This window comes from Equus caballus, chromosome 5, assembly GCF_041296265.1.
Source record: "Equus caballus isolate H_3958 breed thoroughbred chromosome 5, TB-T2T, whole genome shotgun sequence".
Lineage (NCBI taxonomy): Eukaryota > Metazoa > Chordata > Mammalia > Perissodactyla > Equidae > Equus > Equus caballus.
The window spans coordinates 6,487,024-6,510,940 of NC_091688.1; the positions used below are offsets into that span (position 1 = coordinate 6,487,024).

At 38.1% G+C, this 23,917-nt stretch overlaps 1 protein-coding gene across 8 annotated transcripts in view; it reads right to left on the reverse strand.

The window, feature by feature from the left end:
• KIFAP3 (kinesin associated protein 3) overlaps positions 1–23,917 on the reverse strand; it is a 178,893-nt gene that overhangs the window by 146,986 nt on the left and 7,990 nt on the right. The window contains exons 1-2 of one of the 8 annotated variants that reach the window (XM_070267659.1): positions 1,464–1,749; positions 1,010–1,106 (exon numbers count right to left, since the gene is read on the reverse strand). The exons of 4 other annotated variants lie outside the window; for them this stretch is intronic. Coding sequence is in view for 2 of the 4 variants with exons in the window: in XM_070267658.1 (XP_070123759.1) it covers positions 1,464–1,495 (32 nt within the window). In the remaining 2 variants the exon portion in view is untranslated. Of the gene's footprint in view, positions 1–1,009; positions 1,107–1,463; positions 1,834–23,917 lie in introns of those variants that run through there. 3 more of the 8 variants (XM_023640532.2, XM_070267658.1, XM_023640531.2) reach the window with 3 other exon arrangements.

Genomic DNA, 23,917 nt, shown 5'->3' on the forward strand with positions numbered 1-23,917 from the left:
GAGAACTACAACTCATAGTATGCGTAAGGGTCCATATGGGTACAAGAATCCTAAGAAAAACTATCTTCTGGAACAATTATCTTACATTAAAATAAGCTAATGGTATAACAGTCACTCTTCGCTCTAGAAAAATCTTGACTTTAAAGTTAAAAGAGAATTTTTTATGTTCTGTCAGAAAATTTTCAACAGAGATATTTTAAAAGATCAATGTAAGCAACATTTAGTGAGGAAATACTGACTATATACTTGCTATGATTATATTCCTTTTTAAAAATTTTACTGATAAAGCCTGATTATTTGACAGTTTCAGATACATTTATATAAAATGAGAAAGGCAGGCAATATACGCCTCAGTCCTGCAAAGACAGTGCAGATGGTTGGTTGGTTGGTTGATTTTACAATTGTCTGAATCCTTTTTAAGAGTCAATTAAAGGTTAGATCACCAGGATAAACATATTCAGTAAAAGTATATTATGATTTGAAATAATGCCACCACCTTACACACGTTTTATCTTTTAAAAGTATTTTCATATTTGGTCTTCATATCTTCATAAGGTAATATCTGCCCCATTTTTAGATAAGGAAACTATGCCCAAAAGAATACATGTGACCTTCCCAATCAGTAATAAGGACTTAACTAAAAATGGAGAGTCCTAATTAAGGTTTGTTTCTATTGGATCATTTCTAACTCTTGGTCCACTGAGAGGTACCTTTTTTATCAGGGATGATCTTATCCTCAAAAGGAGTCAAACAAATAGCCAGAACAGATTACAATTTTCTTTGAAGAGTAATTGATACTACAAATATTTTCAAACTAAAGAAAGTACGGCTGTTCCCCTTCAAGCTCCTGAACAAACCTCTTGATAATTATGAACCTCCTACAAAAATTATACTGTACACATGGCAGTGAAATGGATGAATTGAATGAGGAAAGCAGAAACACGCTGGAAAGTAACATCTCATCACATCTCCCAGCCTCCCATAAATTACAAGCCACCACATGTTTGACCTTCATCATTTCAAACCCCCACGACAGTGAATCCCAAACTGAAGACACAGAGGGGAGGTGCCAGAAGACTTCATCCCCAGGCTCCCGCGGGATTTATCTATTAGAGAAAAATAGAGAGTCGGGGGGGGGGGTGAGTCGGGGGGGAGGTTAGGAAGCCGCGGTTTACTCCGCCCTCCGCCCCTCTCCCCGGAACAATGTAATGTAGCAAAGAAACCAGCTTCGACGCCGTCAGGGCCCCGCCGAGGCAGGTAAGGGCTGGAGAACCTCGCCCACCAAGCTCCTCTTTCCCCAATTCACCTTTACCCTCCCTTCCCGTGACTTCTCCCCCCGTCTCCCATCCCTCCTCTAAGCTCCTAGCTTTGCCCAGAGACACCTCACGGCCAACCCAAGAACCTCTAAGGATCTCCTCAGGGCCCGGGCGAGGAGAGTAGACCGAGCCTTGGGGAGTCGTCACCTTTTGAGGTATCTGGCGTCCTCCCCTTGCATGGCGGCGGCGGCGGCGTGGGGAGAGTGGGGGTATCTGAAGAGGCCGGCGGGGCTATTTCCGGGGATAGTGACCAAAGTACCCCCACACCCAAAGGCGATGACAGTCCTGAGGCCTGCAAGGCGGGGCAGCAGCGGCGCTGCGGTTACCACGGTGAGGCCGCAGACTCCTCCCACAGCTCCCAGGCTCCAAAACACTGGCGCCGCCCAGGGCCGCCTCTGCTAGCCTCGCCTCAAGGCGCATGCGTTTGCTCCGCGGCACCGAAGTGCGCAGCCTCAGTATGAGGGCCTGGCCGCTGGAACTCATCTGACGCAGCATGAGGCAGAGCGCGAAGGTCTCTGCGGCAGATTTAGGCATGCGTGGTTAAGGAGGGGCGCGCTAGTCATCCCCCCCCGCCCCCCCGCATAATAGGAATTGAAAAAGAGTCGTCCCAGTCAGCCGAATTGGTATTTCAGGTCCTGGTTTGGGAAGGAGAGGGAATCAATTAACTACAGAATGCTATGGAGCGGTCCAGCCTTCAACTAATACCCTGCAAAGTGAGGTTTATATTTGGAGGCATTGTGGAAAAGGAACTGCACTGTTTGCACTGAGAAGCTTTAATTTGTGGAGATAGTACAAGATGAATACGATTAATATCAACTTTGATTTAGTGGCGAATCTGTCACTTCCACTTTGATATCCTAAATCTATAATACACCTTCCTCCGACCCCACACAAAAAACGGCTCCTGAAATTCCAACTCCTCCCCTAGTTATCCATAACTCGAGGTACGTTTGCAATTGTATCCTTTGAATCAGGCGACTTGGCAATGCAGGCCATAGGAAAAAAGGGATGTTTCTGAACCTTAGCAAGTAAATGTCCTCTGATTCAGATCTATTCCCATGGGCTCAGCTATCACATCTATGCAAATGACTTACATTGTTTTACTCAATAAATACTGAGGGCCAGCTTTATGCCAAAGATCAAACCAGGCTTTAGGGATACAAAGAAGACACTCCACTCCCCCTCCTAACCTGTAATCCTGTCACTTACTCTCTTAGGTCTATATTTTCAGTCACCTTGCGCCGTGTCTACATAGGTGTTCCACTGCCTTTTTCAAATGCATTAAGTTAATGCAATGCACTGCATGGAATATTAAATATAGAGACACAGTTCATACCTGCTAAGAGAGATTTTTTTTCTGCCCACCCATTCACACTAGCTATGCTCCTGTTAGTGTTGTAGCCGTTCAACTAGTCCTCCAGGGAAGAATATCTAGAGCTAACTTTGACATTTTCCTCTGTATCATGCCTTTTTAATAAACTATTGCAAAATTCTATCATTTCTTCCTTCACGATATTCCTGCAATCCAACTTTTCTTCTCCATTCTCACTTTTACCTACTAGTCTAGCTACCTTATACTTGGAGTACAGCGATTCTTTCTTAATGGACTTCCTATTTTCTGTTTTTTCCAAAAATTCGTTCTGAAAACTGATATAAAATTTTACAAATTATCATTCGTGGCTAGATTACCTTAAAACCACACAATACCTAAAATTGCCAGATCACAATATCCGCTAATGTAACATGCATTCTTGCAATGTAAGCTCCTTGAGATCAGAGATTTTGTTTTGCTCACTTCTGTATCTTTAGAACAGCATCTGGCCCATAGCTGGCAATGAATGAATATTTGGAGTTGAAAAAGAAATGCATACCTGAACTTCAAACAACAACAACAACAAAAATCTAGAGGAAATGGCCAGAGGCCAGAAAGAAAGAGCTGAAAATTAGAGCAACAAGTAGATAAACTGAAACTGGGACTGAGCTAGAGAAACTGCCAGTCTGTAGCAGGAAAAGTACAAGATGAGCCTGGGCATTTTATGATTAATGGTAGGGAAATACTCAGAGAAAGATGTCCAAAAGACACTGGTCAATTTTGAGGCAATTTGCATCAAAAGGAATAATTACTGTAGTTGATTTAACACATTAATAAAAATCCAGGAGTCCATAATGATACACAACAACAGACAGAAAAAACGAAAAACAAAACTTGGCTTTCATTGAAGGCAATGACTACATCAAATCCTTACTCTGAAAATTGGTAAAGGAAATAATTAAGCATTTAATTCAGGCCTTTTGGGAGTAAATTATACTTTACCTTATCTTGATGAGGGAAAGCTCCTCTTTACAGAAAATGCCTGCTAGTAATAGAGAAAAATAATTGTAGACAGTAACTATTTTGCAAGCCCCAATGAATAATGGATTCAGCTACACCTCATTGATTTATTATAAAATATTTTAAAAGGTGGCAAAGTTTCACTCCACAGATTACTTGATAATTCTAAAGGGGAAAAAATGTTACTTTATAAAAGGAAGATGTGGCTGTTAGCATTTTAAACAAACAAGCAAACTTAGCATCATTAGTAGTGGTAGTACCTGAAAGTATATGCAATAGGAAACACACAAGATCACCTATTAAGTATTCTTGGCAAAATTAACTTGAATCTAACGAAGCTTTTAGATCTCATATGCAATACTAAAGAAGATGATCCTGAAGAGTGGGGAACGTACCCAATTGGATATCAAGATGTATCATAACAGAATAATAATTACAAGGTGTACTACTGGCATAGGAAGAGAACCCCAGTGGAACAAGAAAGAGAACTAGACTCGTACATATATCTAAACTTGAGATATGACAGAAGTGAATTTTCAGATCATTATAGAAAAAAAGGATTTTCAATAAATGATTTGGAGACAATTGGTTATGCATATGTAACAAATTAAATTTAATCTCTACCTCGTGCCATACACAAAAACTTATTTCACATTGAATAAACTGTTAAATGTGAGGAATAAAACTTTAAAAACATTTAGAAGCAAATATAAATTATCTTTATGACCCTCAGTTTAGAACACTTCTTTTTTTTTTTTGAGGAAGATTAGCCCTGAGCTAACATCCACTGCCAATCCTCCTCACTTTGCTGAGGAAGATAGGCCCTGAGCTAATATCTATGCCCATCTTTCTCTACTTTTATATGTGGGATGCCTACCCCAGCATGGCTTGATAAGCAGTGTGTAGGTCTTCGCCCAGGATTTGAACCCGCAAACCCTAGGCTGCCAAAGCAGAGCATGCAAACTTAACCACTGCGGCACTGGGCTGGTCCTTAGAACACATTTTTAAACAAGATACAGAAAGCACTAAAAATAAGATATTGATAAATTTGCTACATTGAAATTAATAACTTCTGAATACCAATCAAGACATCATAAAGAAAGTGAAATGTCAAAAAATGATATAACCTGTTTGTATCACATAAAAACTAACAAAGGATTAAATTAAGACTACTTTAATATCCTCTATGAATCAAAAAGGTAAAGACAATGCAATGGGAAAATGCACAAAGAAGAAAAAGAGGAAATAGGAATAGCAAGAAAACAAAAACATGAAAAGAAGCTCCATCTCAATAGTAACCAGGAAGATGCCAATTAAGACCATAAAAAGATACTATTTTACACTGACCAGGGTGCAAAACTTAAGATGTCTGACAATACTAAGGACAGGTGAAAATGTGAAACCTAGAAAATTATTTAGTAAACATTTCAGATGTGAGTGTACATTGGATCTACCACTTGAGAATAAAATGTCTTGTTTAGTAAAGTTGAACAGGGCATATACCCTAAATCTCTGCAATTCTACTGCTAGTTATATAGCTCAGAAAATTCTAGCATATGTGCACAATGAGGTTTGTTCCAGAATTATTGGAACAGTATTGTGCATAATATAAAAAGAACTGAAAAATAACTCCAAAATATTTTTGCAGGAGAATGGATAAATATGTGTGAAATATATACATAATACAATATTATACAGCAGAGAAAGTCAAAGAACTAGAACTACACACACAACGTAGATAAGTATTAGAAACATTGTATTGAATGAAAAGAGCCAATTGCAGAAGATTACATACAGTATGATTTTTTTTAATTGCAGTAGAATTTACATGCAATAAAATAAGTTCTTGGTATGCAGTTCTATCAGTTTTGAGAACCACGTAAGTCATGTAACCACTATACAATAAAAATGTAGTGCAATTCCATCATCTCAAATTCCTTATGTTCCTTTGGAGTCATCCTATTCCACCAACACCCGGCTCTGGTAAATACTGATCTGTTTTCTGTTCCTATAATTTTGCCTTTTCCAGAATATCATCTAAATATAATCATACATGATGTAGCCTTTTGAGTCTGATTTCTTTCACTTAGCTAATGCATTAGGGGCCATCCGTGTTGTGTTTCAGAAATTTTTTCCTGTTTTATTGGGTAATATTCCATTGTATGAATGTACCACAGTTTATTCATTCACCAGAGTTGGGTTGTTTCTATAAAGTCACTCTAAACATTTGCATCCAGGTTTTGTATGAACTAGAGCTCCCTGTTCTCCTGAACAAACACCTAACAGTGGGTTTGCTCAGTTGTATGGCAAACTTATGAATAACTCTCTGAGACTGCCAAACTGTTTTGCAAAGTGGCTATGCCATTTTGCACTCCTACCAACAATGTATGAGTTTAGATTGATCCACTTCCTCATCAGCACTTGGTATTGTCAATTATTTTTATTTAGTCATTCTAACCAGTGTGTAGGGATATCTAATTTGATTTAAATTGTATTTCAGCAATAATTAATGGTATGAACATCTTTTCATGTGCTTATTTACCATTTTTATGCCAATTTGGGTGGAATCTGTTCAATATTTTGTTCATTTTTTATATGTGTTTTCACTAGACTTATCAAATTGATCAGAGAGATAGCAACAGATAGAATAAGTAGATAAAGATATAGAGAAATTATTGATGTCTGAAATTAAAGAGAGGACATCACTGAGATTTTACAGGTATATATAAAAATGATAATAAGGAAATATTGTGAACGACTTTATACTGGTAAAATTAACAACTTAAAATTGGGAAATACCTTGAAAGATACAAATTATTAAAACTCAGACAAGAAGAAATCGAAAATGTTAAAGCTCTATGTCTTTTAAAGAAATTGAACACCTAATTATAATCTTTCCCACAAAAAAACACTCAAGGCACAGCTTCACTGATGAATTCTACCTAAGAAATAATGTCAACTTACACACTCATGCAGAAAATGGAATACTTACCAACTCATTTAAAAAGGTCAGCATTATCCTGTCATCAAAACCAGACAAAGATATTATAAAATAAAAGCTACAGATAAATATCCTTAGTGAGCATATATGAAATAATCTTTAACAAAATATTAGGAAATTAAACCAGCAATACATAAAAAGAATACTACATCGTGATCAAATGGGGTTTATCCCAGGTATGCAAGATTGGTTTAACATAAGAAAGTCCAATAGTATAATATGCCACGTTAAAAATATAAAGGTGAGGGTCCAGTCTGGTGGCATAGTGGTTGGGTTCATGGGATCCACTTCAGCAGCCTGGGGTCCACGGTTTTGGATCCTGGGCACAGACCTACACATTGATCATCAAGCCATGCTGTGACAGAGTCCCATATACAAAATGGGGGAAGACTGGCACAGATGTTAGCTCAGAGACAATCTTCCTCAAGCAAAAAGAGAACATTGGCAACAGATGTTAGTTTAGGGCCAATATTCCTCATCAAAAATAAATAAATAAATATATACATATATGTATATATATACACACACACACACACACATATATAGAAAGGTGAAAAGCTATACTATTTCATTGAAAATCATTTCAGTAGAGGCAGAAAACGAATTTGACAAAATTCAGGATTAAAAAGCCTATCAACAAACTAAGAATAGAAGATGACTTCCTCACTCTAACAAAGAATATCTGTGTAGATTTATTTCCAGCCTCTATATTCTGTTCCATTGGTCTGCATATCACAAAGTATGATAGCTCCAACTATGTTATACTTTCTCAAGATTGTTTTGGCTATTTGAGATCCATTGTGGTTCCATATAAATTTCAGGATTATTTTTTCTATTTCTGTAAAAAAATGCCATTGGAATTTTGAAAGGATTGCATTGAATCTGTAAATCTCTTTGGATAGTATGGACATTTTGACAGTAGTAAGTCTTCCTATCCATGAACATGGGAGTCTTTCCATTTATTTGTGTCCTTTATTCTAATATATCAATGTTTAATAGTTTTTGTTGTAAACATCTTTCGCTTCCTTAGTTCAGTTTATTTCAAAATGTTTTATCCTTTTTGGAGATATTATAAATGGGATTGTTTTCTTAATTTTTTTTTCAGATAGTTTATTGTGAATACAGGCACATCTTGGAAGTATTGCGGGTTTGATTCTGGACAACTGCAATAAAGCCAATATCACAACAAAGATAGTCACACAAATTTTTTGGTTTCCCAGTGCATATAAAAGTTATATTTACACTGTACTCTTGTCTATTAAGTGTGCAATAGCTTTATGTCTAAAGAAATTACATACCTTAATTAATAAATGCTTTATTGCTAAAAAATGCTAACCATCATCTGAGCCTTCAGTGTGTTTTAATGTTTTTGCTGGTGGAGGGTCTTGCCTTGATGTTGATGGCTGCTGATTGATCAAAGTGGTGGTTGTTGAAGGTTGGGTGGCTGTGGCAATTTCTTAAGACAACAATGAAGTTCAACATGTCAGTTGACTCTTTCATGAATGATTTCTCTGTTGCATGCAATGCTGTTTGATAGCGTTTTACCCACAGTAGAACTTCTTTCAAAATTGGAGTCAACTCTGTTAAACCCCACCACCACTCTATCAACTAAATTTATGTAATAATCTAAATCCTTTGTTATTTCAACAATCTTCACAGCTTCTACATCAGGAGTAGATTCCATCTCAAGAAACCACTTTCTTTGCTCATCCATAAGAAGCAACTCCTCGTCCATTAAAGTTTTATCATGAGATTGCAGCAATTCAGTCACATCTTCAGGCTCCAGTTATAATTCTACTTCTCTTGCTATTTGCACTACATCTGCAATTACTTCCTCCACTGAAGTCTTGAGCCCCTCAAAGTCATCCGTGAGTGTTGGAATCAGCTTCTTCCAAACTCCTGTAAATATTGATGACTTATTCCCATGAGTCACGAATGTTCTTAATGACATCTAGAATGTTTACTCCTTTCTGGAAGATTTTCAATTTACTTTGCCCTAGATTCATCAAAGGAATCACCTATCTATGGCAGCTATAGCCTTATGAAATGTATTTCTTAAATAATAAGGCTTGAAAGTCGAAGTTGCTCCTTGATCTGTGGGCTTCAGAATGCATGTTGTGTTAGCAGGCATGAAAACAACATTAATCTTGTTGTACATCTCCATCAGAGCTCTTGGGTGACCAGATGCATTGTCACTGAGCTGTAATATTTGGAAAGCAATCTTTTTTTCTGAGCAGTAGTTCTCAACAGTGGGCTTAAAATATTCAGTAAACCATGTTGTAAATAGATGTGCTGTCACCCAGACTTTGTTCTTTCATTTATAGACCACAGGCAGAGTAGATTTAACATAATTCTTAAGGGCCCTAAGATTTTCGGAATGGTAAATGAGCATTGTCTTCAACGTAAAGTCACCAACTGCATTACCCCCAACAAGACAATCAGCTAGTCCTTTGATGCTTTGAAGCCAGGCATTGACGTCTCTCTAGCTATGAAAGTCCTAGATGGCATCTTCTTCCAGTATAAGGCTGTTGTGTCTCCACTGAAAATCTGTAGTTTAGTGTAGCCACCTTTGCTAATTATCTTAGCTAGATCATCTGCATAAATTGCTGCAACTTCTATATCCATGCTTGCTGCTTCACCTTGCTCTTTTATGTTATGGAGACAGCACTTTTATGTTATGGAGACAGCTTCTCTCCTTAAACCTCATGAAGCAACATCTGCTAGTTTTGGACTTCTCTTGTGCAGCATCCTCTCTACTGTCACTCTTTATAGAATTGAAGACAGTTAGGACTATTCTCTGGACTAGACTTTGGCTTAAAGGAATGTTGTGGCTGGTTTGATCTTCTATCCAGACCACTAAAACTTTCTCTATATCAGCAATAAAGCTGTTTGGCTTTCTTACTATTGATGTGTTCATTGGAGCAGCACTTTTAATTTCCTTCAAGAACTTCTCCTTTGCATTCAGAACTTGCCTAACTGGCACAAGAGGCCTAGCTTTCGCCCTGTATCAGCATTCAACGTGCCTTCCTCACTAAGCTAAATCATTTCCAGCTTTTGATTTAAAATGAGAGATATGCAACTCTTTCTTTCACCTGAATACTTAGAGGCCATTGTAGGGTTGTTAATTAGCCTAACTTCTTATTTTAATTATTATTTTATTGAGGTCATATTGGCTTATAACATTGTATGAATTTCAGGTGCACATTATTATATGTCAGTTTCTGTATAGACTGCATTGTTTTTACCACCAATAGTCTAGTTTTTATCCATCACCACACATATGTGCCCATTTACCCCTTTTGCCTTCTCCCTACCCCCTTCCCCTCTGGTAATCACTGTTTTCCTTATCCATGTGTTTGTTTATCTTCCATGTATGAGTGAAATCATGCCATGTTTGTCTTTCTCTGTCTTCGCTTATTTCACTTAGCATAATATCCTCAAAGTCCATCCGTGTTGTTGCAAATGCTGCAATTTTGTCTTTTTTATGGCTGAGTAGTATTCCACTGTGTATATATAGACATCTTCTATATCCATTCATCCATTGATGGGTACTTGGATTCCTTCTGCATCTTGGCTTTGTGCGTAGTGCTGCAATGAACCTAGGGATGCATAAATCTCTTTGAATTGTTGATTTCATGTTCTTTGGATAAATTCTCAGTAGTGGGATATCTGGATCATGTGGTATTTCTATTTTGAATTTTTTGAGAAATTTCCATACTGTTTTCCATAGTGGCTGCACGAGTTTGCATTCCCACCAGCAGTGTATGAGGGTTCCCTTTTCTCCACATCCTCTCCAACATTTGTTATTTCTTGTCTTGGTACTTATAGCCATTCTGACAGGTGTAAGGTGAAATCTCTTTGTAATATTCATTTGCACGTCCCTAATAAGTAGTGATGTTGAACACCTTTTCATGTGCCTGTTGCCCATCTGCATATCTTCTTTGGAAAAAGGTCTATTCCTATCCTCTACCCATTTTTTGATTGGATTTTGTTGTGGTTTTTGTTGAATTATATGAGTTCTTTATGTATTTTTGAAATTAACCCCTCGTTGAACATAGGATTTGCAAAACTTTCTCCCAGTTGATGGCTTGTCTTTTTGTTTTGTTAATGGTTTCCTTTGCCTTGCAGAAGCTTTTTAATCTGATGTAGTCCCATTTGTTTGTTTTTTCTTTCATTCCCCTTGCTTGAATAGACATGGTATTTGAAAAGATACTGCTAGGCCCATGTCAAAGAGTGTACTGCCTATATTTTCTTGGAGGAGTTTTATGGTTTCAGGTCTTACATGCAAGTCTTTAATCCATTTTGGACTAATTTTTGTGTATAGTGTAAGATAATGGTCTACTTTGATTCTTTTACATGTGACTATCCAGTTTTCCAAACAACATTTATTGAAGAGACATTCCTTTCTCCACTGTATGTTCTTGGCTCCTTTGTTGACGATTAGCTGTCCATGTAGTTTTATTTCTGGGTTTTCAATTCTGTTCCATTGATCTGTGGGTCTGTTTTTCTGCCACTACCATGCCGTTTTGATTACTATAGCTTAGTAGTATATTTTGAAGTCAAGGATTGTGATACCTCCAGCTTTGTTCTTTTTTCTCTGTATTTCTTTTGCTATTCGGGGTCTTTTGTTGTTCCATATAAATTTTAGGATTCTTTGTTCTATCATTGGGATTCTGATTGTGATTGCATTGAATCTGTAGATTGCTTTAGGTAATATGGAAATTTTAAATATGTTTTTTCTTCCAATCCATCAGCATAGAATATCTTTCTGTTTGTTTATGTCTTCTTTGATTTCTTTAACATGTTTTATAGTTTTCAGTGTATAGGTCTTTCACGTCCTTGACAAATTTATTCCTAGATAGTTTTTCTTTTTTTGTGATTGTAAATGAGATTGTATTCTTGACTTCTCTTTCTGCTAGTTCATTATTAGTGTATAGAAATGCAATTGATTTTTGTGTGTTAATTTTGTACCCTGCAACTTTGCTGTAGTTGGTGATTATTTCTAATAGTTTTCTGGCAGATTTTTTAGGGTTTCCTATGTATAGAATCATGTCATCTGCAAACGGAGTTTTACTTCTTCCCTTCCAATTTGGATCCTCTTTATTTCTTTTTCTTGCCTAATTGCTATCGGCAAAAATTCCAGTAGCATGTTGTATAAGTATGGCAAGAGTGGGCCCACATCTTGTTCCTCTGCTTAGAGGGATGGCTTTCAGTTTTTCACTATTAAGTATGATGTTGGCTGTGAGTTTGTCATATATGCTATTTATTATGTTGAGGTACTTTCCTTATATACCCATTTTACTCAGAGGTTTTATCATATATATATGTTGGATCCTGTCAAATGCTTTCTCTGCATCTATTGAGATGACCATGTGATTTTTATTCCTCATTTTGTTAATGTAGTATATCACATTGATTGATTTCTGGATGCTGAACCATTCCTGCATCCCTGGGATAAATCATACTTGATCATGGTGTATGATCCTTTTAATGAATTGCTGTATTTGATTTGCTAATATTTTGTTGATGATTTTTGCATGTATGTTCATGAGTGATACTAGCCTATAGTTTTCCTTTTTTGTGTTGTCCTTGTGTGGTTTTGGTATCAGGGTAATGTTAGCCTTATAGATTGAGTTAAGAAGTGTCCTATCCTCTTCAATATTTCAGAATAGTTTGAAAAGGATAGATATTAAATCTCCTTTGAATTCTTTGGTAGAATTCACCAGAGAAGCCATTCGGTCCTGCACTTTTGTTTTTAGGGAGGTTTTCACATTCTCTTTCTTCTTGATTCAGCTTTGGGAGGTTGTCTGATTCTAAGAATTTATCCATTTCTTCTAGGTTATACAATTTCTTGGCATATAGTTTTTCATAGTATTCTCTTATAATCCTTTGTATTTCTCTGGTATCCAAATGCTGTTGCAAAAATGGCACCGATAAACTTGCTGTCTGCGGGAGTGCCACAAACCTTCAATTTGTAAAAACCGCAATATATGCAAAGTGGAATAACATGAGGTGCAATAAATCAAGGTATTCCTGTACATAGAAAGGCAACTGGTTTTTGTATGTTGATTTTTGTATCCTGAAACTATTTTGAATTCATTTATTCTAACAGATTTTTGTGGAGTCTTTAGGGTTTTCTACATATATATGATCATATCATCTGCAAACAAAAGTAATTTTACTTCTTCCTTTCTGATTTGGATGCCTTTACTTTCTTTGTCTTGCCTAAATGATGCAATTAGTACTTCCAGTATTGTGTTAAATAAAAGTGACAAGAGTAGTCATCCTTGCCTTTTTCCTATTCTTAGAGTAAAAGCTTTTAGTTTTTCACTGTTGAGTATGTTAGCAGCAGACTTTTCATAGATGGTCTTAATTATGTTAAGATATTTTCCTTGTATTCCTAATTAGTTGAGAGATTTTATCATGAAAGGATGTTGAATTTTGTCAAATCCTTTTTCTACATCTATTCAGATGGTCACATGATTTTTATCTTTCATTCTACTAATGTGAAGTATCACATTTATTGATTTGCATATGTTGAACCATCCTTGCATCCCAGGGATGAATCTTATGGGATGAGATTAATCATGGTTGTATAATCTTTTTAATGTGCTTTTAAATTCATTTTGCTAGTATTTTGTTGAGAATTCTTGCATCTATATTCATCAGGGATATTGGCCTATAGCTTTCTTTTCTTATAGTGTCCTTATCTGGCTTTGGGATCACTATAATGCTGGCCTTGGAAAATGAGTCCAAAAGTGTACCTTCTCTTCAATTTTTTGGAAGAGTTTGAGAAGGATTGGTGTTAATTCCTCTTTAAATGTTTGGTAGAATTCAACCGTGAAACCATCTGGTCCTGAGCTTTTGTTTGTTGGGAGGTGTTTGATTACTGATCCAATCTCCTTACTCATTATCGGCCTGTTTAGATTTTCTATTTATTCATAATTCAGTCTTGGTAGGTTGTATATTTCAAGGAATTTTTCCATTTCTTCTAAGTTATGCAATTTGTTGATGTATAATTATTTAAAGTTGTCTCTTACGATCCATTGTATTTCTGTGGTATCAGTTGTAATGTCTCCTCTTTCATTTATGATTTTATTTATTTGAATCCTCTTTTTTTCTTGGCATGGGTAAAAGTTTATCAATTTTGCTTATCTTTTCAAAAACCAGCTCTTAGTTTTGTTATCTTTTATTTTTTTAAGGAAAGATTATTTTTAATCACTTTTTTTTGTTGTTTTTTTTAATTAATGTTAGGATAGATTACAACCTTGTGAGATTTCAGTTGTACATTTTTGTTAGTCATGTTGTGGGTACACCACTTCCCCATTTGTGCCCTCCCCCCACCCCCCCCCTTTTCCCTGGTAACCACCGATCAGATCTCCTTATCAATATACTAACTTCCACCTATGAGTGGAGTCATATAGAGTTCGTCTTTCTCTGACTGGCTTATTTCGCTTAACATAATACCCTCGAGGTCCATCCACGTTGCTGTAAATGGGCCAATTTTGTCTTTTTTATGGCTGAGTAGTATTCCATTGTGTATATATACCATATCTTCTTTATCCAATCATCAGTTTCTGGGCATGTAGGTTGGTTCCACATCTTAGCTATTGTAAATAACGCTGTGATGAACATAGGGGTGCAAGGGACTCTTGGGATTTCTGATTTCAGGTTCTTAGGATAGATACCCAGTAATGGGATGGCTGGGTCATAGGGTATTTCTATTTTTAACTTTTTGAGAAATCTCCATACTGTTTTCCACAGTGGCTGTACCAGTCTGCATTCCCACCAACAGTGTATGAGGGTTCCTATTTCTCCACAACCTCTCCAACATTTGTCGCTCTTGGTTTTGGATGTTTTTGCCAATCTAACGGGTGTAAGGTGATATCTTAGTGTAGTTTTGATTTGCATTTCCCTGATGATTAGCGATGATGAACATCTTTTCATGTGTCTATTGGCCATATTCATATCTTCTTTTGAGAAATGTCTGTTCATGTCCTCTGCCCATTTTTTGAGCAGGTTGTTTGTTTTTTTGTTGTTAAGCAGTGTGAGTTCTTTGTATATTATGGAGATTAACCCTTTGTCGGATAAGTGGCTTGTAAATATTTTTTCCCAATTAGTGATCTGTTTTTTTGTTTCAATCCTATTTTCCCTTGCCTTGAAGAAGCTCTTTAGTCTGATGAAGTCCCATTTGTTTATTCTTTCTATTGTTTCCCTCAACTGAGGAGTTATAGGGTCTGAAAAGATTCTTTTGAAACTGATGTCAAAGAGTGTACTGCCTATATTCTCTTCCAGAAGACTTATTGTTTCAGGCCTAATCTTTAGGTCTTTGATCCATTTTGAGTTTATTTTGGTGTGTGGTGAAAAAGAATGGTCAATTTTCAGTCTTTTGCATGTGGCTGTCCAGTTTTCCCAGCACCATTTGTTGAAGGGACTTTCTTTTCTCCATTCCAGGCCCTCTGCTCCTTTGTTGAAGATTAGCTGTCCATAGATGTGTGGTTTTATCTCTGGGCTTTCAATTCTGTTCCATTGATCTGTGGACCTGTTTTTGTACCAGTACCATGCTGTTTTGATCACTGTAGCTTTGTAGTATGTTTTGAAATCGGGGATTGTGATTCCGCCGGCTTTGTTTTTCTTTCTCAGGATTGCTTTAGCAATTCGCGGTCTTTTGCTGCCCCATATGAATTTTAGGATTCTTTGTTCAATTTCTGTGAAAAATGTTCTTGGGATTCTGATTGGGGTAGCATTGAATCTATAGATTGCTTTAGGTAGTATGGACATTTTAACTATGTTTATTCTTCCAGTCCATGTGCATGGAATGTCTTTCCATCTCTTTATGTCGTCGTCAATTTCTTTCAAGAAAGTCTTGTAGTTTTCATTGTATAGATCCTTAACTTCCTTGGTTAAGATTATCCCAAGGTATTTTATTCTTTTCGTTGCGATTGTGAATGGGATTGAGTTCTTGAGTTCTTTTTCTGTTAGTTCATTGTTAGTGTATAGAAATGCTACTGATATCTGTACGTTAATTTTATACCCTGCTACTTTGCTGTAGTTGTTGATTATTTCTAATAGTTTTTCTATGGATTCTTTGGGGTTTTCTATATATAAGATCATGTCATCTGTAAACAGCGAGAGTTTTACTTCTTCGTTACCTATTTGGATTCCTTTTATTTCTTTTTCCTGCTGAATTGCTCTGGCCAACACCTCCAGTACTATGTTGAATAGGAGTGGTGAAAGTGGGCACCCTTGTCTTGTTCCTGTCCTCAGAGGGATGGCTTTCAGTTTTTGTCCATTGAGTATGATGTTGGCTGTGGGTCTGTCATATATGGCCTTTATTATGTTGAGGTACTTTCCTTCTATACCCATTTTATTGAGGGTTTTTATCATTAATGGGTGTTGGATCTTGTCAAATGCTTTCTCTGCATCTATTGAGATGATCATGTGGTTTTTGCTTTTCATTTGTTGATGTAGGGTATCACGTTGATTGACTTGCGGATGTTGAACCATCCCTGTGTCCCTGGTATAAATCCCACTTGATCATGGTGTATAATTTTTTTGATTTATTGCTGTATTCGTTTTGCCAAAATTTTGTTGAGGATTTTTGCATCTATGTTCATCAGTGATATCGGCCTGTAGTTCTCCTTCTTTGTGTTGTCCTTGTCAGGTTTGGGGATCAGAGTGATGTTGGCTTCATAGAATGTGTTAGGGAGTACTCCATCTTTCTCAATTTTCTGGAACAGTTTGAGAAGAATAGGTATTAAATCTTCTTTGAATGTTTGGTAGAATTCTCCAGAGAAGCCGTCTGGTCCTGGACTCTTATTTTTGGGGAGGTTTTTGATTACTGTTTCTATTTCCTTACTTGTGCTTGGCCTATTCAGATTCTCCATTTCTTCCTGATTCAGTTTGGGGAGATTGTAGGAGTCTAGGAATTTGTCCATTTCTTCCAGGTTGTTCAATTTGTTGGCATATAGTTTTTCATAGTATTCTCTTATGATCTCTTGTATTTCATTGGTATCTGTTGTGATTTCTCCTCTCTCATTCCTAATTTTATTTATTTGCGATTTCTCTCTTCTTTTCTTGGTGAATCTGGCTAAAGGTTTGTTGATTTTGTTAATTTTTTTAGAAGAACCAACTCTTTGTTTCATTGATCCTTTCTATTGTCTTTTTTGTTTCAATATCGTTTATTTCTGCTCTTATTTTTATTATTTCCCTCCTTCTACTGACTCTGGGCTTTGTTTGTTCTTCTTTTTCTAGTTCTGTTAGGTGTCGTTTGAGGTTGCTTATGTGAGCTTTTTCTTGTTTAGTGAGGTGAGCCTGTATTGCGATGAATTTCCCTCTTAGGACTGCTTTTGCTGCATCCCAAATGATTTGGTATGTCATGTTCTCATTTTCATTTGTCTCCAGATAATATTTGATTTCTTCTTTAATTTCTTCAACGATCCATTGTTTGTTCAGAAGCGCATTGTTTAGTCTCCACATTTTTGCACCTTTCTCTGCTTTTTTCTTGTAGTTGATTTCTAGTTTCATAGCATTATGATCAGAAAAGATGCTTGATATTATTTCAACTCTCTTGTATTTATTGATGTTTGCTTTGTTTCCCAAAATATGGTCAATCCTTGAGAATGTTCCATGTGCACTTGAGAAGAATGTGTAACCTGCTGTTTTTGGATGAAGTGTTCTATATATATCTATTAAGTCCATCTGGTCTAATTTTTCATTTAATTCTATTATTTCCTTGTTGATTTTCTGTCTGGATGTTCTGTTCATTGGTGTTAATGGTGTGTTGAGGTCCCCTACTATTATTGTATTGTTGTTGATGTCTTCTTTTAGTTCTATTAAGAGTTGCTTTACAAATTTTGGTGCTCCTGTGTTGGGTGCATATATATTTATAAGTGTTATGTCTTCTTGGTGGAGAGTCCCTTTTATCATTATATACTGTCCCTCTTTGTCTTTCTTTATCTGTTTTGCTTTGAAATCTACCTTGTCTGATATTAGTATAGCGACACCTGCTTTCTTTTGTTCATTATTAGCTTGGAGTATTGTTCTCCATCCCTTCACTCTGAGTCTGTGTTTGTCTTTGGGGCTGAGGTGTGTTTCCTGGAGGCAGCATATTGTTGGGTCTTGTTCTTTGATCCAGCCTGCCACTCTGTGTCTTTTGATTGGGGAGTTCAATCCATTTACATTTAGAGTGATTATTGAGATGTGGGGGCCTACCACTACCATTTTATGTCTTGTTTTCCAGTTTTCTTCAATTTCCTTTGTTTCTCGTCCCATGGTTTAATCTGTTCTGATGAAGAGCTGCTACTCTCTGTTGTTGTCCTTCTACTTATCTCCTCTGCTCTTGGTTTTGTAGCCCCTTTCCTTTTTTGGATTTTTCAGGAATGAGGGTTTTCCTGAGGATTTCCTGAAGAGGAGGTTTTGTGGCAATGAACTCCCTTAATTTTTGTTTATCTGGGAAAGTTTTTATTTCTCCATCATATTTGAAGGATATTTTCGCTGGGTAGAGAATTCTCGGCTGTAGATTTTTGTCCTTCAGATTTTTGAATATATCATTCCACTCTCTTCTAGCCTGTAAAGTTTCTGCTGAGAAATCTGCTGATAGCCTGATGGGGGTTCCTTTGTAGGTTAGTTTCTTTTGCCTGGCTGTATTTTCTCCTTGTTGTTGACTTTTGCTAGCTTCACTACTATATGCCGTGGGGTTGGTCTTCTTGCATTGATAAAGTTGGGAGATCTATTGGCTTCTGTCACATGAAGATCCATCTCTCTCACCAGATTTGGGAAGTTCTCAGCCATTATTTCTTTGAATAGGCTTTCTGCCCCTTTCTCCTTCTCTTCTCCCTCTGGTATACCTATAATCCTTACGTTGCATCTCCTAATTGTGTCTGATAATTCTTGGAGAGTTTCCTCATTTCTTTTTAGTCTTACTTCTCTCTCCTCCTCTGCCTGAAGCATTTCTATATTGCCATCTTCCAAATTGCTAATTCTTTCCTCCATATTATCGGCCCTACTGTTCAGTGCATCTAGATTTTTCTTAATCTCCTCTATTGTGTTCTTCATTTCCAATATTTCTGTTTGGTTCTTCTTTATCGTATCAAACTCTTTTGTGACATAGCTCCTGAACTCGTTGAGTTGTCAGTCAGAATGCTCTCTTAACTCATTGAGTATTTTAATGATGGCTGTTTTGAAGTCATGATCATTTAGGTTTTATATCTCATTTTCTTTGGGATTGTTTTCTGTGTATTTGTTATTTTCCTTCTGTTCTGGAGATTTAATGTATTTTTTCATATTGCTTGATGTTGTTGATTTCTGCCTCCGCATAGAGATAGAGTTTAGTTGCTCCTTCCATTTGTTTCTGCTGCTGTGGTGGGGGAGCAGCTGTTTATACTGCACCAACCAGGAACCCTATCTGCAGTTGCTAACTGGGCCTGGGCCCCTCCTCGTAGTCACAGTGGTCCTTTGGATTCCCTCCTCTGCCGTGGGGGCTGTCACAGGGGGGCTTCAGGCTGCTGGTGCCTACTGTTGCAGCCCACCTAGACGTGCTCCCTCCTTGGGGTCTGCAACGGTGTTATGGGCTTTTCCAGCGGCCAGGGGTAGGATCACTTATATTTGTCGCTCCGTCACTGTCGGCACCCACAAAATCTCACTTGTCCACTATGGGTCGCAGCAGAGCTATTGGCATCTTCTACAGTCTGTGGTTAGCTCACCTAGCTATGCTACTTTTGTCCCGGGGTCTTCAAGCCTTGTGGCTGCCGCATGGGTGCTTTCTACTAGTGCTGTGCAGAGGCTTTCCCTGAGGCTGCTGTGAGCCTGTAGGGTTTCCCCCTAGGCTACGGAGCTGGGTGGCTGGAACTCCACCCAGCCCCAGTCCTGTTCCCCAGGAACTCGGGGAGCCCTTTGCCCTGTCTTGGGGATAGCTGGAGATCCTGATTTCAGTGGTAGCTGGTCAGCTGCTGCCCTCCCTGATATTCTCCTCTCCGGGACCCTCCCGGTGTTGTGGATCCTGGGCGTGGGCCCTCCGCTAATAGCAGACAGAGAGTTTTGTCTGCTGCCTGGGCAGAACTCTGGAGCTTCCCCTCCAGGCCACAGGGCCGGCCTCTGGAGCTCCCCCTAGCCCCAGTCCTCTCCGAGACCTCCGACAATCCCTTACCCTACGGGGTGGGCAACGGCAGCTGGGGGGTTGCCTCGCCCTCTGGGGTTCTCTCCGGGACTTTCCCGGAGTTGTGAATGCTGGGCGTGGCCCCTCCGCTAATGGCAGACAGAGAGTTTTGTCTGCTGCCCGGGCAGAACTCTGGAGCTTCACCCAGCCCCAGTCCTCTCCGAGATCTCCGGCAATCCCTAGCCCCACGGGGCGGGCAACGGCTGCTGGGGGTCGCCCCCCCCTCTGGGATTCTCTCCGGGACTTTCCTGGAGTTGTGAATGCTGGGAGTGGTCCCTCCACTAATGGCAGACAGAGAGTTTTGTCTGCTGCCTGGGCGGAACTCTGGAGCTTCCCTTCTGGGGCGCGGAGCCGGCCTCTGCAGCTTCACCCAGCCCCAGCCCGTTCCGAGATCTCCAGCAATCCCTAGCCCCACCGTGCAGGCAGTGGCAGCCGGGGGACCTCCGTACCCACAGTGATTCTCTCTGGGACCTTCCGGGCTCCGTGAACACTAGGCAGGATCTCCCTGCCAATGGCGGGGAGAGACTCTCCCCGTGGGCTCAGGTGTGTAACTCTAGAGTTTCCCTCTGCGTTTAGGAGTCATTGCGGGGGGTTTAGGTAGGGTTCTGGTCACCTGTTTCCACCATCGCTCCTCTGTTGTGTGCTCGCTCCTGCCCTAGATGTGTGTTGATCTTCTGGGGGCGTCCATTGGAAGAAAGCCGCTTGCAGGTACTAGGCTGTTCGGTCGGGGTCAGAGAGTTTTCACCTATTTCCACATCCTCCCAGAGGAAAGTCCATCCGCCTTCCAATGTATAGTCGCGTGGGTCTCTCAGACGTCCTGAGATGCTGTCTGGATATCCTTTGTTAAGCGATGAGTGTCCAAATAATTGTAGACTCAAAGCGGGAGAGACAAAGAGGACTACTCACGGCGCCATCTTGGATCCTCCTCCTTGTTATCTTTTTTATTGTTTTGCTAGTCTCTATTTCATTTATATCTGCTCTGATCTTTGTTATCTTGTTCATTTGGAAATTAGTTTGTTCTTCTTTTTCTAGTTCCTTGAGGTATAAAGTTAGGTTGTTTATTTCAGATTTTTCTTTTTTCTTTCTTTTTTCTTTTTGAGGAAGATTAGCCATGAGCTAACATCCACCACCAATCCTCCTCTTTTTGCTGAGGAAGATTATCTCTGAGCTAACATCCATGCCCATCTTCCTCTATTTTATATGTGGGATGCCTGCCAGAGCAGGGCTTGATAAGCAGTGCATAGGTCCACACCCAGGATCTCAACAAGTGAACCCCAGGCCATCAAAGTGGAATGTGCCAACTTAACCACTGTGCCATTGGGCTCGCCCCTCTTTTTTCTTAATGTAAGAATTTGTGGTTATAATCCTCCCTGTTGGTACTGCTTTTGCTGACCTATAAGGGGTATGCTGTTTCCATTTTTATTTTTTTCAAGATAATTTATGATTTCCCTTTTGATTTCTTCTCTGACCTATTGGTTATTCAGGAATGTGTTAATTTGCACATATTTGTGAATTTTTCCATTTTCTTTGTGCTATTGATTTCTAGTTTCATTACACTGGGAAGATACATGGTATGACTTCAATCTTATTAAATTGTTAAGACCTGTTTTGTGACCTAACATGTGATCTATCCTGGAGATGTACCATGTGCACTTGAGAAGAATGTGTATTCTGCTGCTGTTGCATTGAATATTGTATATATGTCTGTTAGGCCAATTTTGTCTATAATGTTGTTCAAGTCTACTATTTCCTTATTGATTTACTGTTTCATTAATGATTTTCTGTCTGAACTTTCTATCCATTATTGAAAGTGGCATATTAATGTCTCCTACTATTGTTATATTGCTGTCTATTTCTCTTTTCACTTCTCAACATTTGCTTTATATATTTAGGTACTTTTATGTTGGGAGCATATATATTTATAATTGCTTTATCTTCCTGCTGAATTGACCCTTTTATGATTATATAATGTCCTTCTATGTCTCCTGTGACAGTTTTTAACTTAAAGTCTATTTTGTCTGGTATAAATATAACCACTCTTGCTTTCTTTTGGTTACCATTTGCATGGAGTATCTTTTTCCATCTCTTCACTTTCAGCCTATGTGTGTCCTTAAACCTGAAGTGTTTCTCTTACAGGCAGCATACAGCTGGATCTTGTTTTTTTACCAATTCATAGTTGATCAACTAGTCTTCAACCAGCATGCTAAGAATACACAATGGGGAAAAGATTATCTCTTCAATGAATAGTGTTGAGAAAACTGAATATTCACAGGCAAAAGAATGAAATTGGACCTCTATCTTACACCATACACAAAAATCAACTCAAAATAAATTAAAGACATAAATGTTTAAGACCTTTCTGAAATTGTAATTCTTCTTCCCAGAAGAAAGCATTGAGGAAAACCTTCATTACATTGATCCTAGAAATGATTTCTTATATATGACATCAAAAGCAAAGACAACAGAAGCAAAAATAGACAAATGAGACCACGTCACACTAAAAAGATTCTGGACAATAAAGAAAACAATTACCAGAATTAAAAGGCTATTATGGTATGGTAGAAAATATTTGCAAACCATATATCTGATAAGAGATTAATATCCGAAATTTACAAGGAAGTCTTACAACTCAATAGCAAAATCAAACAAAAACACTAAAACACATTAAAAAATCATCAAATGACTTGAATAGACATTTAACCAAAGAAGACATGCAAGTGGCCAAGAGGTGTATGAAGAGGTGCTATCACTAATCATCAGGGAAATGCAAATCAAACCATAATGAGATAACACCTACACCTGTTAGGATAGCTATTCTCAAAAAAACAAAAGATAAGTATTGATGAGGATGTGGAGAAAAGAGAGCCCTTGTACACTGTTGATGGGAATGTAAAATGGTGCAACCGCTATAGAAAACATTCTGCAGACTCCTCAAAAAATTAAAAATAGGACTACTATATGGATCTAGCAATCTCACTTCTGAATATTTATGCAAAAGAACTGAAATCAGGATCTTGAAGAGCTATCTGTACTATGAACAGTGAACATAAGAGCTATGTTCACTGTAGCATTATTCACAATAGCCAAGATATGGAAACAACTTAAGGGTTCATCAATGGTTAAATGGATAAAGAAAATGTGGTATACATATACAATGAAATTTTATTCTGCCCTAAAAAATAAGGAAATTCTGCATATGCAACAACATGGATGAACCTTGAGGTCACTATACTAAGTGAAATATGACAGTTACATAAGGACAAATACTGCATGATACCGCTTCTACAAGATATATGCAATAGTAAACACGTAGAAGCAGAGAGTAGAATGGTAGTTGTCAGGAGCTGGGGAATTGAGAAATGGGAAGTTTCCATTCAGTTTCAGTTATGCAAGATGATTAAGTTCTAGAGATCTGCTGTCCAACATTGTGCCTACAATGAACAATACTGTACTGTACGTGTAAACATTTGTCAAGAGGGTAAATCTCATGTTGCATTTTTATCACAGTAAAGAAAATAAATATCCATTAAAAACCTACAGATAGGGGCTGGCCCCGTGGCCGAGTGGTTGGGTTCGTGCACTCCACTGCAGGTGGCCTAGTGTTTCGTTGGTTCGAATCCTGGGTGCGGACACGGCACTGCTCATCGGGCCATGCTGGGGCGGCGTCCCACAGGCCACAACTAGAAGGACCCATAACAAAGAATATACAACTATGTACCGGGGGGCTTTGGGAAGAAAAAGGAAAAAAATAAAATCTTTAAAAAAAAAAAACCTACAGATAACATTATACTTAATGATAATAATCTAACACTTTTTCTCTGAGACTGGGAACAAAGCAAACATGTCTGCTCTCACCACTTCAATTCAACATTTTCCTGGAGGCCATAGAAAGTTTGATTAGGCAAGGAAAAAAAAAACACAAGTAGATTGGAAAGGAAGAAGTAAAACTATTTTAATTCACAGATGACATGATCATGTATATAGAGAATCTTAATTAGGGGATTAAAAAGGTACTAACATGAATATTTAGTAAGGTCATAGGATACAAGTTTATTATACAAATATCAATTGCATTGATGTATACTATCAATGAATAATTGGAAAACAGAAGT